The sequence below is a fragment of the Lytechinus variegatus genome, chromosome 3 (assembly GCF_018143015.1).
Source record: "Lytechinus variegatus isolate NC3 chromosome 3, Lvar_3.0, whole genome shotgun sequence".
Classification (NCBI taxonomy): Eukaryota; Metazoa; Echinodermata; class Echinoidea; order Temnopleuroida; family Toxopneustidae; genus Lytechinus; species Lytechinus variegatus.
In genome coordinates, this window is record NC_054742.1 from 66,873,855 (window position 1) to 66,892,738 (window position 18,884).

An 18,884-nucleotide genomic window follows, 5' to 3' on the forward strand; every position below is an offset into this window, starting at 1 on the left:
CGTGATGCATCCGCGAGGGGAATTCAAGGTCTCCTCATCGACCTTGCAAGGTAATTATGGTTACTACTGTAGGGTTTAAAAATTATAAGTTTATTTAAGGGTAGAAAATAAATGAAGTTCTAGATCAGCAAACTCTGTCATCAATCATCAAACCAAAGGTGAAATAAGTGAAACTATAGGAGACGCAAAAAAATTAAATTGAAGTCGAAGAAATCTGCATGATGTCGTGTCTGTATCTCTCTGTGTGTGAGGGTTGGTTAAAAATCACTTTTCTTCTATACCATATAGGCCTTTTCCGGTCCACATCAAATTTGTAGCTATAGAAACATAACACTATTTGAATTAACTAAAATCTAACCAATGAAATTAAAGGAGAGGCCCTAAATGTAGTAATCCGATTCATAAACAAATGAGGAATAAGATGAAGGTGATAAAAGATGTCTGATTGATTATGTAATAAGGGCATTTAGAAACAGAAAAGTCAGGTGAGGGATGGAATGAGTGGAACACCTCAATAGAGAAGGAATGAAGATGACAAAAGATAATCAGAGGAAAAGAATCCAATGTGGAGAAGGATGAATGAAAACTGAATATAATCAAACTCAAATAACCGAAGTTCGGACTGCAAGGGCAGTGCTAAAAAGAAATGCAAATGAACTCAAGTCTAGACGGAACAGAAATGTAAAACAGCTGAAGAAAACACAAATTAAAGAAAATGAAAAAAATAGGAATATATAACCATCATACACTACTTCCGAAAGTATTTGTAATCTTGTCACCAGTGTCAGGAAGATTGTTTCTCCTATTTTGAAAGACGGAATCAAAGGCCGCAGGGCACTGGGAACGATTTTTAAATAGGAGGTGCTGCAGGGGGCTTTATTCAGGGAATTGTCGTCAGGGGATTACGGCTTAGTTCATTAAAAATAAAATCGTAATTACTTTGTTACATGTTAAGCTAGGGTGATAATATAGGCCTATCTGGTTACTGACTATAGCTAGTGTTGTCGTGTTCAGAAGAAGAAACCGATTGTAAGTAATTAGAATTGAATAAATTACCGAACTGGTCGTTAGCTTCTATATACTTTCGGTAATATTAGCTATTCATAAGTTATCATGATGATAGATCGTAGGTATATTTTCCATTTCGCCGTGACACAGCGCCCAATCAATAACAATTATTGCACATTAGCAAAAATGAAACCAAATTACAAACATAAATTTGTCATTCGTAAATCCAGCAAAAATACGGGAGATCCGTATCGATATAGTGATGATTACAGAAGCTTCGATGATCTCGAGCTTATAGGCCAAGGTATATAAATTTTCAGCTATTATCGAAAATAATGGCTGAATTAAGATCTATTCAACTTGGACTGATTCTATATCTGACCTCCATTACCATGGTCATGATGGTTATGGCTAAAGAAGAATCGTTTCAGGATGTATTACAACTTAAACGCCAGAAACACCTTTATTTGGCGTCGAGAAATTGTTCGTCAGATCCTCTTCGGAGACGAATCTCCTGCAGCAATAAGGGGTTCCGAAATGTTCCACAAGACTTGTTTTCATTTGTCGAGGAACTGGACCTTTCCTACAACAACATCCGATTTCTTTTAAACATGTCGTTTAGCCATTACCGATGTCTAAAAAACTTGTCACTATACGGAAATCAAATAAGTAACATTGCGCTCGGAAGCTTCCACGCTTTGTCAGACCTCGAGCATCTGAATCTGGGAAGAAACTTGATGTTAACATCCATCGCGTCTGATATGTTCAGAAACTGTACAAAACTGTCTTCTTTAAGTTTTGCCGAGGATTCCTTAGAATCCATTCCTGGCAATATTTTAAAATGGGTTCCGAATCTTCAAATACTCGATCTGCGTTTTACTCACATTCGCACTGTCAACGTCACTTCTTGTAGTTCAGAAATAGTTCCAAAACTTGAAATAAACCTTGAAGGTACTAGAATAACTGCAATTGCGAATGACACATTCAGAATCGACTGTAAACTACATCATCTTGACCTCAGCTCTTTGAAAAATATCACAGCGATCGATCAGAAATCTGTATCATTAATACGCTCATATTCGCTCTCCTTCAGTCGCATCAGCATGGCGCCAGATTTGTGGGACAATTTCTTGAAAGGTTTGGCCAACACTAAAACCGAGCAGCTCTTCTTACAAGCCAACGATTTTGGAAATACAGATGTGCATTATTTTGAGTTACTGAAGAGGTTGAAACTTTTGGATCTAACAGGTAGCACGTCACATATCAACCACATGGGTTTGTTTATTTTGCCACAACTTCTTACTTTAATTCTAGAAGACTGTTCTATAAAGGACAATGAATTGACGGCAACGTATTTTTCACGGATGAAAAGCTTGTCAAATCTTAATCTAGCTTCAAATGGAATCATAGATATCAACCCAGCTTACAGTAAGTTTAGGTGGTATAATCTAGATCTACAAGAAGTGGATCTCCAATACAACGAATTGAATACTATTCACGAATGGTCTTTTAGAGGACTAACGAATTTGACATCTCTGTACTTGAGAGGGAATACAGCCTTAGCTTATGTAAATGTATCAGCTTTTACAGATTTGATTAATCTTCGGTTCCTGGATCTATCTGGATGCTCTGTGATCAAAGAAGTATCGGTGTATCTGCCTCATTTGGAAACCTTCATCTTTAACAACTGTACGCAACCGAGCTGGATCAGCATTAAAACAATTTTCGTTCAGACTCTCAAGTCTCTCAAACATGTATATATGGGGAATGCTAGCATGAACTCGTTATGGGATGGACGTAACTCGGGCAGTCAATCGTCTTTGTTTCAAGGAATGCGAAATCTCTTAACACTTGATTTAAAAGAGAATCCCATTGTTGAATTACGATCGGGGTTATTCTTAGATCTTATCTTTCTCGAAGAACTAAACTTATGCGACTGTAAGCTCAGGTGGATTGAATCAAACACATTCGAAGGTCTCCAAAGTTTAAAAAGCTTGTACTTACAGAACAATGAACTAAAAACACTTCCATTTGAAGTATTACAGAGTATGGGACAACTTCAGTTTCTGAACTTAGATGGCAACAAATTAAAGTATATCAATGGGGACTTATTTATCAACTCATCCAAACTAAACAGTTTAACTCTCGCTAATAACAGCCTGTCTGTTCTGAATCGTAGTACATTTGAACCCATACTTAATTCTTTAGGACTTATTGACATTTCAGACAATATATTGGCGTGCACTTGCAACTTGAAATGGCTTCCAGTGTGGCTCAGAGGACCCATCGTTGTCTTGAATGAAGCTAGAACCAACTGTTCATTGGCCTCACTGGAAGCATTGAAAGGAAAGCCACTCCTGACATTTGATCCGGCTGAATATTGTGGTCCAAACATGACTGTGCTGTTGATGTCCAGTTTACTTCCCCTTGTAATTGCAATGATTGCCGTAGTCATGATCGTTGCCCACCGATACCGTTGGTTCTTGAGGTACAAATTATTTCTTCTAAAACTGGCAGTCATAGGTTTTCGAGAGGTGGAAGATGCTCGAGATTTTAATGATTTTGAATTTCATTTCGACATCATGTTTGCGGAGGAGGACGAACGGTGGGTCATGGAGCGCTTTCGTCCAGTCTTAGAAGAACTGCTTCCGGAATACGACAGGAATGTATACGGTGATGGCGACCTTCCCCTTGGGATGTACTACTGTGACGCAGTACATTACGTGGTTGAAAGGAGCTTTAAGACCATCGTACTGGTCAGCAGACCTGCCATCCAGGACAACTGGTTCGTCATCAAGTTTAGAACCGCTGCGGATCAGGTCAATGACACCCAGGTAGAGAACATGGTGGTGGTCTTCTTGGAGGATATACCAGACGACGAGCTTCCATTCTTGGTGAGGCTGTATCTAAGTGATCGTCAGCCATACCTTGGTTGGGAAGAGGATGAGAGGTTCCATGAGTACTTCTGGCAAATACTCAGCAAGATGTTGACTATAAACCTGAGGTGCAACAATGTCGTCCCTCCCGAATAACTCCAAAAAGAGTTAAGATTGTACAAAAGTTTGGTTTTCTGGTACAATTCATATCAAACCATTTTTTTATATTCAAACCGAAGAGGAGCATTCTAAGGCTTGTTTGTAAGTATTTATTAAGACGACACGTATTTCATTAACCAAACGATGCGAGCGCGAAGCGCGTGCAGAAAATTTTTGATATTCAGACACACAAAAAAGAACATTTTAAGGACTGTTTTTAGGAATTCATGAAGAGCAGACTTATCTCACCAATCCACTAATACGGACATAAGAACGGACTGGAAATTTTTATATTCAGACCTTAAAAGGGGGCAATCACTTCAGGTAGTCATGAAAAAGAAACATAATTATGTCACTACAAAATAAAAGATCTAAGTGTGAGGAAGTATATTTGGTGTATATTGACTTGAAAATGGGATGTTTTAGTACCATCTAATCCCCTTGAATATGATATCTACGGACAATGCAAGCACCAAGGGTGATGAACACACATTTCCTAAGCAAATTATGTTTCATAAAGTTATGGAAAAATATTTCTTATGTTATATAATATGACATAAATGTTATATAATACAATATATGTATATAAAAACATAATGTACAATAATTTATTCTTCTCCCATTACGATTCTCTTTCTTTCTCCTTATTTTTCTCTTTTCCCCTGTTTTTTTTGCAGCCGATGGGGGGGGGGGCACTTGTAGTAATGCCACTTGCTGGTAATAAACTTGTTATCAATTAGAAAGAAGAGGATCAAACAAAGTATATCTCCTTGGATGACTAAAGAAATTATTAATCGGATACGTATACGAAATCGCTTAAAAGTCAAAGCGAAAAAAACAAACACTGAAACAGATTGGAATACTTATAGAAAAGTGCGAAATAATATTACCGCACTTATTCGGAAAGCTAAACGCGATCTTTTGACCAAAAATATTGAATCAAATAGAAATAATTCCAAGGAAATCTGGAACTCCTTGAAATATCTGACCTCTAATATAGAAAATCGCCAATTTCACGTATTTGTGTTAACAACGAATACATTGAAGGTAAAGACCTTGCAGATACTTTTAATGACTTCTTCAGCGATATTGGTGCTAATATTCAGAGTGAAATTCCAAACCTAGACTCTTGTGCGCTCTCTGAGTTCAATATAGTTGGATCTAAGTTTGCCTTCGAAAGTGTTACTGTACCCAATGTAATGAAAATTTTGAAATCAATATCGGGTGACAAGGCAACTGGACCCGATACAATACCAGCTAGATTTATTCCTTATATTGCCCATATTATTGCAGCTCCATTGACATATGTTATTAATCTGTCACTGAATGTTAGTTATGTTCCAAAACAGTGGAAGCTTGCTCGAGTAACTCCAATATTTAAAGATGGAGATAAAAATTCTTTAAGCAATTACAGACCAATCTCAGTCATATCGGTATTGGCTAAGGTCATGGAGAAAATTGTTTATAATCAGGTATACAAATATCTTGAAGAAAATGATATCCTTTCACAATGCCAGTCTGGCTTTAGACCGAGGTATTCTACACAGAGTGCCCTTTTGAATGTTACTGATAAATGGATGTCTGCTATTGATAAGGGAGAAATCGTAGGAGTTGTGATGATTGACCTAAAAAAGGCATTCGACAGTGTAGATCACTCTATTTTGTTTAAAAAATTGGAAATGTATGGCTTTGATAGAATAGCCCTGAAATGGTTTGAAAATTATTTACATGTCGAAAGACAACAATATACTCAAGTCAATGGTGTTTTGTTCAGCCTTAGAAATGTAACCTGCGGTGTACCCCAGGGTACATTATTAGGCCCGATTCTCTTCTGTTTGTACACAAATGATTTACCTAACTTACTGAAAAATACTCAGTTGGCTCTTTATGCCGATGATACCTGCTTATTTCACACAGGTACTAACCCTTATCAAGTTTATGAAAAAATCAATAAAGATTTGAATATCATCTCGTTGTGGTTGAAACGCAACAAACTAGCACTTAATATTCATAAATCTGAAACTATTGTAATTGGCAGTAAGCAGAGACTTTGCAAGTGGAATCAAGAAATCGAAAATCCTACCATTAAAATTGATGGAAAGGTTATTAAGAAAGTAATTGTTTGCAAATTCCTCGGTGTATTCATCGATGAGAATCTTAGTTGGAATAAGCAAATAGAGCATGTTAAGGCAAAAGCTGTAAAAAGTTTATATCTTCTTAAGAGGATAAGACCTTACATCAGTAAAACAATTGCAATGGTATTTTATAAATCGGTCATTCAATCATATTTTGACTATTGTGCCTCTGTATGGGGAAATACCTCAAAGACTAATTGTAAAAGATTACAAACCTTACAAAATAGGGCTCTAAGAACCGTTCTACAAGTTCACTATTTATTTCCAACTAAATCTATTTTTTCAACTTTAAACATTGACGACTTAGAGATTCGCCGAACTAAACAGCTGGCAATAGTAATGTATAAATTGTTACATGATTTAGGTCCCAATTATTTAAAAGAGATATTTGTTTACCGTAAATCCAATTATAATTCCAGATCCGGTAATATGCAGTTAACATTAAATTTGCCCAAAACCGAATTCGGAAAAAGACGTTTCCTTTTCCGAGGTGCAAAGGTGTGGAATTCCCTTGCAAAACACATTCCATTCGAAACCCCATTAAATACATTTAGACGGAAAATAAACACTCTAGGCCTATCAAACGTACTGAATGACCTCAAGGATTAACTTCCATGTTTGCATGCCCCCCCACCCTCCCCCTTTCCCCATTTTTTTAATGGTAATAATTTGATGATTTTTGTTATGTGTTTTTGTATTTTATTGTTTGCTACAATGTATTTTTCACGTATGTAAAGTATTTTTCATTTGTAATCTATCTACTTTGTATGTTTTTAATATCTGGACCCCTCAGAAGAACAGCCGCTAGGCTGAAGAGGGCTATCCAGCCCACGTGTTGGAAAATGAATAGATAGATAGATAGATGGTAATTATAACCGACAAAACTCATGTGCTAGAGATACATTTATTAGATTTCGTTTACAGGAGTTATAGCAGCACGTCGTGTGTATAGATCTGGCGCCCTGATCAGAACCATTACTACTTATTATTTAGGACATGACCTCTTACAGTCATTACAAATCGTATGTTTTATTCAACGATTCTATCATGTATTGGTCACATACACTGTCTTGTAATGATAACGTTTTTGTACAAATTCTGGAAATCAGACTTATAAAGCTAGATCTCATCACAAAATTCATAGGTGGGAATATTACAATGGTAGAAATAAACAAACTGCATCATACTGACTGCATTTAATGGAATTTGATAGACTCGACTTCATTCAACTTCAAACACAAAAAATTAATTTCAAATACAATGTAAGCCATCAATTTGTTTGACTTCATTGTGATTTTCTTTCGATCTCTGTTATTACTTTGATGTTTTATTACATATTTTTTTTCCTTTGTCAATTTTTGACCCAACGAACAAAACACTGAAAATTTCATCAAAATCTGATGTATTATAAGAAAGTTATGACAGTTTTAAATTTCGCTTAATTTCACAAAACAGTTATATGTACATCCTGGTCGGTATGCAAATGAGGGAACTGATGACATCACTCACTCACTAATTCTTTTGTATTTTATTGTATGAAATATTCTGATTTTATCATCATTGTCCTGTGAAACAAAGTATTATTCCGGGGTTTTATTTCTCCCTGAACATGTGGAATTACCATTGTTTAACATTTAATGGTTTAGTCAAGTTCGTCCTTATTGTGAAATGTGTAAAAAATAAAATACAATGTATTGTATAATTCAAACAATAAAAAACAAAAGAAATATGAGTGAGGAACATCATCGATTCTCTCATTTGCATGTGACTAAATGAATTATATAAAATAAGCGAAACTTTAAAATGTCATAGATGATATTTTCAGCATTATTCTTGTCTGATTTTTCTCTATTGATTTAAATCAACCTTTTTCTGAAGTGGACTTGACCTTTAATCATACACAAGAAAAAAATATTGGGTAAAATGCTCCATGAGGGTAATTATGTGTCCAATCAACACTTGGCATTTCTTTGGGGGCATTTTTATTCATCCAGTGTGATGAAAATTTTGCCCATTCTAAAGTAATTGCTGCTTATTTTTTTAAACTTACTGGACAATATGCTTCCCGCATTGGGTAAAATACTGCCAAAAATTGGTTGGACACATAATTACCCCCGTGCTGGTTAAAATTTTACCCAATCAAATATTCGGTATTTCTTTTGTATTTCGGTTTCCACTTAGCTGTGTTTTTTTAACGTTTTCTTTGAATTATAGTTTTAAATGTCTCAGTCGATTCGGAAAATACGCATTACTATTTTCATTCTAGGGTGACGATTTGTATATTCCAACTCGATCATTTCCATAAATGTAATTGCAGTATAATATAGACTTTGTGAAAATTTGAAAACAAGATAAAGAAACTACTTCATATTTGTTTGTTTTTTCCACTGGTGCTATAGAGTTCCAGCCAACATTATACACATTATAAATTAATTAGAAAAGATGGGAGACATATATTTCATACACAGATCTTATAATTTCTCTGGTTGATCGAGAAAATTTATAAAATCATCGTGGAAACCTTTTGAGGATACGCTGTCAAAGTTTTAAAGCGTCCGAGTAACGTAACATTCAAGTGGGGTGGGTAATGGCCCTGATCTATATATTTCTACGTACGATCCATTATTGTCTCGACATGCATGCCGCATGCATGTTTAGCTGAAAACGTTTTATATACATCTTTAAAAGCGATTCGCATACCTGAAAGGTTTTACCCCTACCCCTTCCATTAAGCTTGTTGACCCCCTCAAAGGATTCTCTATTATTTACCATGCGATCCCCGTGTATGTCTGATCCTTGGCCGCTTGGTTTCGTGTTGCTATGCCAACAGACGCCGGGTACCCCATCGAGTTACCCCTTCCGACACAGTCAATTGACGGAGATTAGCGGTCCCCTCTGATTAGCGTGCTATCGTCAACAAACCCCAAGTAAACTATATACCCCACTCATTAGGATGTTATAGGGCTATTTGCTATAGTAGAGTGGTTTGGGGGCTTTCCAGTCTGGTTTCATAGTTTTCCAAACATTTAATCTGGCGGAACTATATATAACCAAAGAAAATGACAGACGTTTCGGCACATCGACCTCTTTCACCAAGGAAATCTTCGTAAGTACTAACTTTATATGATATTTTATCCTCCAATATATTACTGTATCTGCATGCTATATTGTCCCAAAGAGGGATAACCATTTCCATATAAAAATATACGAGGAGGGCTATTATATACGTGTTAAACTGAGTGTCAATTGCTTATAACTATATGGCGTGTTTATTTTATTTCCTCTATAATGTATGTGGTGTAGCAGTTTAAGTATAAAAACATAGTTTACTCTAAGAATATGAGTTAATATACCCGACCCCAAGATAATTTTCATAGGGAAAGTACGAGTAAATCTATAAATACTTGCGCGTTGTATTCAGGGGAATTCTTTCTGAATTCGTTTGAATTTTATACTCCATAACCTTTTCAGATTTCTAAATCTGTAAGATGTGATTATGGAATAGCGCTCAAAAACTTACATTGCTTACAAAATTTACAACGACTCACTGATATAATCAACATTATTATTTGTCTGTATATTCATGACGATACGGGGAGTGGAGAAACGGTCCTTAAGTTTTTACATAACAGTTCAAGCTATTCATTAAAACAAGTTTTCTATCGAACACAACCTATTATTATTTCGTTTATAGAAGAAGTTGGTAAACAGGCCCGTCTTTTCAAGAATTTCTTTCTTTGTTTTTTTAAACAACGTACGAGTCAAATAGATTTAAAAAAAACCACGCATCTTCAATTATCACCAAGACTTGTCTCACACGAAGGAAACAGAAAAAATAATCATGCATTCAATTCGTTACTTAAAATATTAATGAAACGTTTAATTTTCTTTACCCCCCCAAAAAAAAAACATGGCAAACTGAAAATGCTTTCTAAAAATACAAACCACCAAATACCCATCGTTTGATAATTAGAAAACGGCTGCAGCATTATCAATGTCCTAAAGTTCAAGACACTGCTCACACTGTATACCAAAGTAAAAAAAATTCCCCGTCCACACAAAATATTAAGACAGTTCGTTTTATCAAACACTTGTTCATGCATGAGAAATATTACGTTAACAAATAAAGTTTTATTCCGATTTTCGTTTCTATTTCCCCAGAATGACCTGGTGGTCAAGACATGACCCTGTTAATATGATGCAAGGCCACACTGACCACTGGGCAAAGATGAAACTCAAGGTAAGCTAATATTAATATTAACATTAACTGTATTTCACAATCATAATTATCATACTATATCTATATTCAGTTCATTTTCATATAATCGTGTAATCCAATTCAGTAATAATAGCCTATACCACTTTGTATCACATCGTTTCGTAGCTCATTATATCATATCACATCATAATATCATATCACATTACATCACATCAAATATTATTTCATATATCATACAATATCATTTCTCTCATATCATATCATATATCTCATATCGTATCATTGTTCTATATTTTGTTACGCGGTCCTATCATGGACATTGATTGTTGTCATATAGCAGGGTGTCCTGCAATGTTCGTAAAATTATGGAAAATGCAAGGGTATTCAAACACAATGGCCCGTGATCTGAATTCAGGTTTAACTTAGACCATGGACCTATTAATAGCTCCATGCTTGATGCTAAGACCATGGTCTCAGTCTCTGATAAAATTATGGGGAGCCAAAAATTCTAAAATTCTGTTCATATTGTTTATTTCTTATGTTAACTATTTTTTTCCTTTTGCTTTCGTAATGATGAAAAATCCTTCATAATACTTCAGTTATCATTCCCAGAAAATTTGGGTGTCATATGAGTTAATAAATTGGATGTGTAATATTAGTGATTTGTGCCCCAATTGGTTCTCCACGGTTAAACCACAATTTTAAACTTTAAATTTTAAATTTAAAACCCTAGTTCAGAATACGGGCCAATGAGCTTTGTCATTCTTCATTCGGGTTTTTTTTCCAGATGAAGGTGTCTATAAATATTATCAAAGGAAAGAATATGATATTTCTGGAAATGCAAGTTTTCTCTTTGAAAATCACACACTGTTCGCGAAGTGTGTTGACCCTCTCGTCAAATTGTTTTACTTTACTAATGCGAGAATGACACATCAAGTTGCATCAAATAAAAGAGAAAGATTTGAGGATTACCAGTGATAATAATCTGTATCAATGGTTATTGATAGATAATTCTTGATTTCCTTGTTATCGACGTACTACATCAAAGCATGATAGGCGTTCACAAATTGTTTTGAATTCGGGTCATATTATAAACAATGTACGATAAGTTGCATTTACAACAATGCAAGGAAAAATGATTCAAAAAGAGAAGTTTCCTTTGGGTAATGTGAAACCGCCGAAATCATGAAGCATGATTAGGTCCATTTAATTATTCCCCTTTAAGAAGTCAATGTAACGATGTTTTTCATTTTGGACTTCGGCTGCATGTGTGTTCTGTTATGATCACTACAGATGTTGAAGAAAATTTTGCTGTTTGACAGATATGATCATTATTTTGTTTGAAACTGTACTATACAAATAGACGAATTAAGGCCCAGATTCTTCTTAATTCTTTATAAGGAAATGTCTATGTGGCAAAATAACGACTGCTACAATACGTTCCTTATTCCTAAATTATTCGGAAGTTTTGAATCCGCTTATATAATCATTGAGAAATAATGGTAATAATCTCCCTTTATTCTTTGTCACAGTGTAAAACATTTGAGGTCGCTGTGCCGTCTGGGAAGATTGTCAGCTATGCAGGTGAGTAGTGTGTTGGAGGGTTAAATGCTGATCCAAGGGGTCTGGCAAAAAAAAGGCGGGGACGAGCCCATTTTCACTTTGCTCCCACTGATGAGGTATACCCCTTTGAACTGTTGAAGAAATAAATAGCTCTTTGTGATCTTCTATAGGCCTACTTGTTTTTTAGTGGGAACCGTTCATGAGAATTTTCAGACGGAGATGTTTCAGGGATTTTTGTGCCCATTGAAATCTTGAATCCGTCTCTGGATTGTATATGAACAGGAAAATTTATGGATTTGTGCCGTTGAACAATTAAAATTTAGTAGTTGGTGTCTTTGCCATCTAATGTTAACTTTCGCAGAATCCTTGATTTTGATTGGCTGTTGAGTCACATTACCATGGTAGTTACCGCTGGATGGAAGAGCTACACTAGTAGCTTTCATACAATGGGGCCCAGGTCCTTTGGAGGGGACCTATATTAATAAGGGCATCTATCACTTGGAAGCTTTCAAACATTCATGCCCTCGTAGCATTTAGAGAACACATAACCACCAGCCACCAACTCTACATCTCATTACTTCAGCTTATGCGGGAGCTTAATAAATTACTTTAATTATCCTTGTGTTGATGCGTTTATGTGTTGATTTGTTTATGTGTTGTGTTGATCTTTATCTTCTTTTTTTCGGGGATTTTGTCTCAGGATAAATAAATAAATAATGATACGATTGTTTGTTTCTTGTTTTGGCAGACCGTCATGCGCCAATGGTACCAAAGGGGGAGGGTCTGGCAACCTTTCAGTACAATGAAAACGGCACTTTATCCCGAGTTCAAGATCCCACTTTCAATTCCATGCTCATTCGGAAAATGTCGGGACACCTTCCGGGTTCTTACGATCTTCACCGACCAAAGCTGAGCAGCCGATCTGAGTCACTTAAAACAACTTTTAATCAACGTGCTAAAGACGGTTTCAACTACTGGCAAATTGAGAGACCAAAACCAACGTCATGTGAGTATTAAAAGTTACTGGTACCGATTCAGATAGATTAGTAGGAGATTGATATTGCAATAAGAGCATTTTGCATCCATTCATATAAAAACAACAATGAATTTATGTTGATATTGTTGTAATCTCTTGAATATGATTTCTTTGGAATATAGGCCCAAGTTATGACTTCATCACCTTACAATATTTTATTGAACCAGTATATTTATTTAGCCGATTTTTTTCTTTCAATGAAAATGTAGGGCTACTTAAGTCTGAAATTTGTGAATTGTGGGGTGGCAATAATTAATGCTCTGAACTCACTTGTATTATCAACATAAATAATGCCAAGTTACAGACATATACTCTTGACAACCTTACTTAATGATTGAGTGATGAAGAATAAAGTAGTGTATCCATTCATTGGTATGGGTGTGGGATGGGCAAGTCCATACAGATGGCATCATTTTCCCCCTTCATTGAATATAAGGGTTTACTTTAGATGGCCTAGGACTCGATCTTCTTTGTAGACTTTTTTCTTCTTTCATATTTTGTCTTATTTTTCATTTCTGTGATTAAAAAATAAAAAGGGTGTTGCCCCTGCCCCCACCCTGTAGGGTCGCCCTTGAATGAACAGTATTTCAAAGAAATTGAATATCATCTCATCTTGCTTTTTCACCGCATTTTTTTTTAATTCCTCTCCTCAGTCGGAAGGTATGGCATCGGAGCGGCGAACACGATCTTGGGAATAGGAAATGCCTCCCGAACGTAGGACAACCAACAATAACGCCAAATCAAATGTGCTATATCAAATTTCAGCCAAGCTTTCATTGATATCCCTACGAGAATCGTTGTATTGTCACCACCTTTCCTTCAAACGTATAATACATCAATGCTGCAATGATGGAAACTGAAAAGCCGATACTGGTATCATAACGAGCCTTCGACTCTCGAGGCAGCTGCCGCGGGCACCTGCTAGTGGTACAGTCAGTCACATCGACGAAATTGATTCAAATTCGACCGATCGCATGCCATTGGTAATAATGTAGTAAATCTGGTGGGTCTGAGGTTTGGTTTGTCGATGTGGCTGAGGCACCAACCACGTCAAAATTGCAATTCTTCAATCGCAGTTTGGATTGCACCCTCTCATTATCATTCTCCGGTTTAAGGGTGTCACTGAAGAACTATCTCAAACATTGGTATTAAGATGTTGTCTATGAACGCATCCTATTTCTGTTTCAATAGCTAGCTGGTTGGATATATGGTTACACTTCGTAATTCCGAAGGTTCGTAATTCCGAAAAACGTAAATTGCCTAAACCTCGATGTTCGTTAATCCAAAAACGTAAAAGGGTTCGTTAATCCGAACATTTGTGGCGTTATTCCGAAGGTTCGATAATCCGAAAATTAAATAAGGTTCGCTGTTCCGAAGGTTCGTTAGTCCAAAAACGAAATAAGGTTCGTTACTCATTTCGTTTTTGGACTAACGAACCTTCGGAATTACGAACCTCATTTCGTTTTTGGATAAACGAACCTTCAGAATTACGAACCGCATTTTGTTTTTGAATTAACGAACCTTTGGAATTACGAACCTTCGGAAATACGAACCTTCAGAATAACCGAACCTTCGGAATTACGAATGTATGTGGGATATACAGGCTATTATAACTCAACCTCTATCCTTCACTATGTTCTGATCCACGCTGTTTATCTCGGACGAATAAAATAGAAACATCAGACGACAAGATATGTTTCAAATTCTATTCAAGATGTGTTTCAAAATCTAGTTTGATATATAGGCTACTATAAACCAACTTCCATCCTTTACTCTGCACAGCTCCATGCTGTTTATTTTGGAGAATAATCAGAGAAGTGGGGGGGGGGTTGGGCAACAAATAAAAATGAAATATATAGGACCCCAAGGAACAATCTCTGCAAGCTGATAGTAAAAAGTAGTTTATGACGAAACAGTTTTCAAAATGTGTTCGAATCATATTTGCTTGTCCAACAAGAAAATAGAATATGAAAAAATGCCACCTTTACTAACATTTACTTATTGGGGAGGTTTACTCACATTTTTATTCATACTGCAAAATTAGATGATACACGTAGTTGTGGTAAATTTGCACATAACATTTTTCTCACGAGTATAGTGAGTATACCCCTTTTTGTTATGCTCTATCTCCTTTTGGTGTTGTTTTTAATAATAGTCAGTTCTTGTATAGCGCATAACACATTATGAATGTCTCTGTGCTTCCAAAGGACTTGGATATTATTACCCCGGCTGTAGCTCAAACAGGATTTCCAGCACTCAGCATTTCAAGGAATCAATTCCTGCCAGGTACCCATTCACCTCACCTGGGTTGAGTGCAGCACAATTTGGATAAATATCTTGCTGAAGGAAACTATTGGTATGAATTGATGTCATCATTTGTTGATGACTCTCAAAGAGGAAGACTCATTGGAAGAATAGAATATGGGAAAAACAGGACAGTCAAATTTCATTAATAGAGGCATGAAACTTACATTAATTTAAGGTTAATCTATATCTGTTCCTCAAATTAGCAAATATGTATTTTCTATTAATTGTGAGGGTTTTTTTAAAGATATGAGACAAAATTAATAGTCAATGTTTTAATGAAAAGTTGACAATATGTATTTCTGGACAGTGATTTGTTGCTTTCAATGTTGTTTGGTGCTGTGTTTCCAGTATAAACCAAAAGAGGCTTTAAATATAGTACTACTTTTCTACATGTACTTTACAAATTAATCGCCACATTTTTAGCTAAAATTGATTCAAAATGTATATGATTGCTAGTAATTCTTCAATAGAAATAAACAATTGTGAATTATATATGTTAAGGACGGCAAATGAAAAGAAAGGTCACAAAATATTCATGTCAGTGGCATTGAAGCCTTCAGATACGCGTAAAGAACGTACGATGCACATTTAATGTTACTATATGAATCATTTTGGCATTTCAAGGGACTGACTGGCTAAAGTATTAAAAATATCTAAATATATCTTTCTTGAAAATGAATAGAAAAAAATTAGTGGTGTGTGCTGTCGCAACTGAAAGTCACATTTTGTTTTTGCTGTGTGCTTTATCTATGTAACTGCACAGCTGCACTGTCAGTACTTAGACAGTATAAGTAAGGTAAAACTACTGTAAATCTGCAGGATTGGGTATAAAGTAATTATATCTTCTCCAAAATCCATTCAAATCGTAGCAATGGCTGGACAGACATGATAATAAAGTATTAAAATTTTGCTGCAGCTGAGTTATAGTAATTCTTCAAAAAAATCTTTATAACTTTAATGAATATATACAATGTATTTACTTTGATTCTAATATGAAAGAAAACCTTGATTTATTGTGATTTGTTTGTCTGTAATCATTGATAAAGTTATATTTTTGCCATTTTGTGTTGAAGACCTACATACCAATGGTATTGTAGGATTCGTGATGTGATGACAATTTATGGTATACATATATTCAATGTCTCAAATGTACTATGAGTATTAACTTTCTGTTTGTTGTTTTGTGCAGACTAATTAAATGTTTTTAATGTAGAACACACTGTGTCAGCTGTCAATATTTCTTTTAATGGAGTTTTGAATACAGGAGGTCAACATTTCTTTTACATGGAAAATATTCATTCCACAAAGTTGACCCTTCTACATGTTCTCTACAGGAGCTCCCTATAATTCGTGTATTGATGCATAAAAATGATATGTTTTCAGCATAAAGAAGTTTACAAGAGTTAAAGATGACTGTCATCATTGTCACAATGCGACTGTAAGTCTATTTAGTGTTAACCCCTAGTAACCATTCAGCTTGTATATAATAAAAGGAATTTGGGTGGTTGACTCTTGTCATAGTCCCAGAGTCAATCAACTGTATCTTTAAGTAAGTGATCAAACCCGCTGGGGTGTAAGGATTAGAATTTTACTTTGACTTCTTGACAATCTTAGGTCATGAGCATTGGGTCATTTAACTTGATATATTTAGTTAAGTTCAATGGAGCTCTAAAATTCTATAGATGTTTGTTTTTATGTATGAGAGGAAAAGACTGTTGAGAATGTTTGAGATGGGAGTTTTGAATAGGTGAAATTAAAGCTTGGATAGTTAAGTAGTTTTAATTGGATATGTTCAGCGTGGAAGAGTAAAGCAGAGGAATATTGAGAATGTTAATGACTTTGTCTTTGTGAGAGTCAAGATGGAGTGGTGTTTGAGTAAAAGCAAATCAGAAATCATTTGATTCTCGGGAGAGGAAGACCCTTCCACATTTGGTCTTAACTCGGAGTGTGAGGGTGTGGTTCTCGTAGGCCATTACTTTGGGTGTATGTTGCAGGCTGTGTAGTGCAGGCACAGCGGAGTCTTAATCCCCATCGTTGGCAGGCTGGATCCAGGCAGCACAGGCCAGGTAAAGCCACCACATCTGCCCTCATCTCACCAGGCACGACTGTTCCAAAGAACTGGACGAGCTGGGCTCGTACTTCATCCTTGAACTCAGAGTTCGTGACTTGTGATTCATCGTAGCAATCTTGTGGCTCTCAGCCCCCATCATTTCGTCCGCGAATCTGGACTGGCTTTTCGTCGAGAGTTCGCTCGCTTTACTTCGCGTCGTCGAAGCCACCGCAGCTCGCTCTTAGACGACTATATTCATCGGACCAACGATAGTCATTGACGATGTCGAAGGGGTCCTTATTCTGAACTATATAAATTATAACCAGATTAGATATACTACGGTCCAGTGTAGGTATTCATCCAAGTATAAACCCTCTTTTGATGAAACTTAATTGGTGGAATTAATAATAAAAAATATTGTCACGTTTGGATGCCAAATTATTAGGCCTTGATTAAATATAAATAAATCACTCTCATTAGATACCTATTGCAACATATTCAGTATAGGTTAATTCATGCTGATGTTAACTGCTGAATACAGTTTGATGTTATGTTGATATGCATGTGATTCATGATTTAATTCTGATTATTCAATTTCTTTAACTATATGTACATTTATAGAGCTGGTCGCTCTGAATTAAATTTATGTTACGTATAGATATTGAATGATTGTGTGATTATTGCAAGTGGTAACTACTTTCGTTTCAAGCAGAACCAAATCTATTACCAGACTGGGAATTTCAGTCCCAAGATCTGACAATCATATTAGGTTGTAATATATATTTGTATATCTGTACATGGATATAAGCTGCATTTTGGTATTAAAAAAAATAAAATAAAAAAATCACACTTATAATTCTTCCAAAGAACACTTACTGAACAAAATGACTTCTGGTAACATATATGGTAAAAGTATCCTTTTATTGAAAAAAGAAAGAAAATTACATTTTTCACAACTCACACAACTCGCTCCTTTTCATACAAAATGTATTCCATCAACATTTTTTTTGCAATTTACATTATAATACACACTATAAAAACAATCGTGTGACAAAAAAAACAAATGAAAAAAAATGGAAACATTGAAGTGACAAAGAAAGGAATAAGATGGGGAATGACAGTTCCGATGTCAACAAGTACTGTTTCTGTTCCTATCTTGATACAAACATAAATAAATTTTTGTTGTTGCTATTGAAATTTTGCCACCAAAGTAAGACATTACTTTTTTTTAGAAAGTAGTCCGTATGATCCCCAGAAGAAAATACATCACAAACTGCACACTGAGATACTAGATAGCAACCACAGTGAAATTTCTCTTCAGATATTACTGATCATTTGAGAACAGTCGCAACAATTCATTGAATTATCTTCTTTTGTTGTATTCGGCATTCTCATAAAATCCTCCCTTTTGTAATCATTAAGTGATCCTGGTTGAAATGTGCAACTCTGACAGTATTGAAGGCACTATATATTAATACTTTCCAAACAAACGTATTAATTTAGCATCACATTCTTGGACATGCATTCGATT

General features: G+C 35.5%; 2 protein-coding genes and 1 long non-coding RNA gene across 3 annotated transcripts; 2 read left to right on the forward strand and 1 right to left on the reverse strand.

Annotated features, from left to right (window-relative positions):
• Nucleotides 1-1,261: 1,261 nt before the first annotated feature.
• On the forward strand, nt 1,262-4,146 carry LOC121412273 (slit homolog 3 protein-like). Its single transcript, XM_041605170.1, has one exon. It carries the CDS (start codon nt 1,344-1,346, stop codon nt 4,038-4,040), a length of 2,697 nt encoding a protein of 898 aa, XP_041461104.1. The 5' UTR covers nt 1,262-1,343; the 3' UTR covers nt 4,041-4,146.
• Nucleotides 4,147-8,953: 4,807 nt separating this feature from the next.
• On the forward strand, nt 8,954-13,716 carry LOC121411732. Its single transcript, XM_041604569.1, has 5 exons — nt 8,954-9,284; nt 10,340-10,418; nt 11,930-11,981; nt 12,709-12,966; nt 13,650-13,716. Exons 1-5 carry the CDS (start codon nt 9,238-9,240, stop codon nt 13,712-13,714), a joined length of 501 nt encoding a protein of 166 aa, XP_041460503.1. The 5' UTR covers nt 8,954-9,237; the 3' UTR covers nt 13,715-13,716.
• Nucleotides 13,717-13,798: 82 nt separating this feature from the next.
• On the reverse strand, nt 13,799-16,854 carry LOC121411733. The gene is made up of 2 exons (XR_005969535.1): nt 14,534-16,854; nt 13,799-14,212 (listed from the first exon to the last, which is right to left on the reverse strand). It is a non-coding gene; the product is annotated as an uncharacterized LOC121411733 (long non-coding RNA).
• Between the last annotated feature and the right edge of the window lie 2,030 nt (nt 16,855-18,884).

Bases quoted from the DNA above. Each gene is read 5' to 3' on its own strand.
- LOC121412273 (XM_041605170.1), top strand. From the start codon at position 1,344: ATGGCTGAATTAAGATCTATTCAACTTGGACTGATTCTATATCTGACC.
- LOC121411732 (XM_041604569.1), top strand. From the start codon at position 9,238: ATGACAGACGTTTCGGCACATCGACCTCTTTCACCAAGGAAATCTTC. The intron at 9,285-10,339 runs GTAAGTACTAAC...CTATTTCCCCAG, and splicing joins CTTTCACCAAGGAAATCTTC to AATGACCTGGTGGTCAAGAC. The intron at 10,419-11,929 runs GTAAGCTAATAT...TCTTTGTCACAG, and splicing joins GGGCAAAGATGAAACTCAAG to TGTAAAACATTTGAGGTCGC.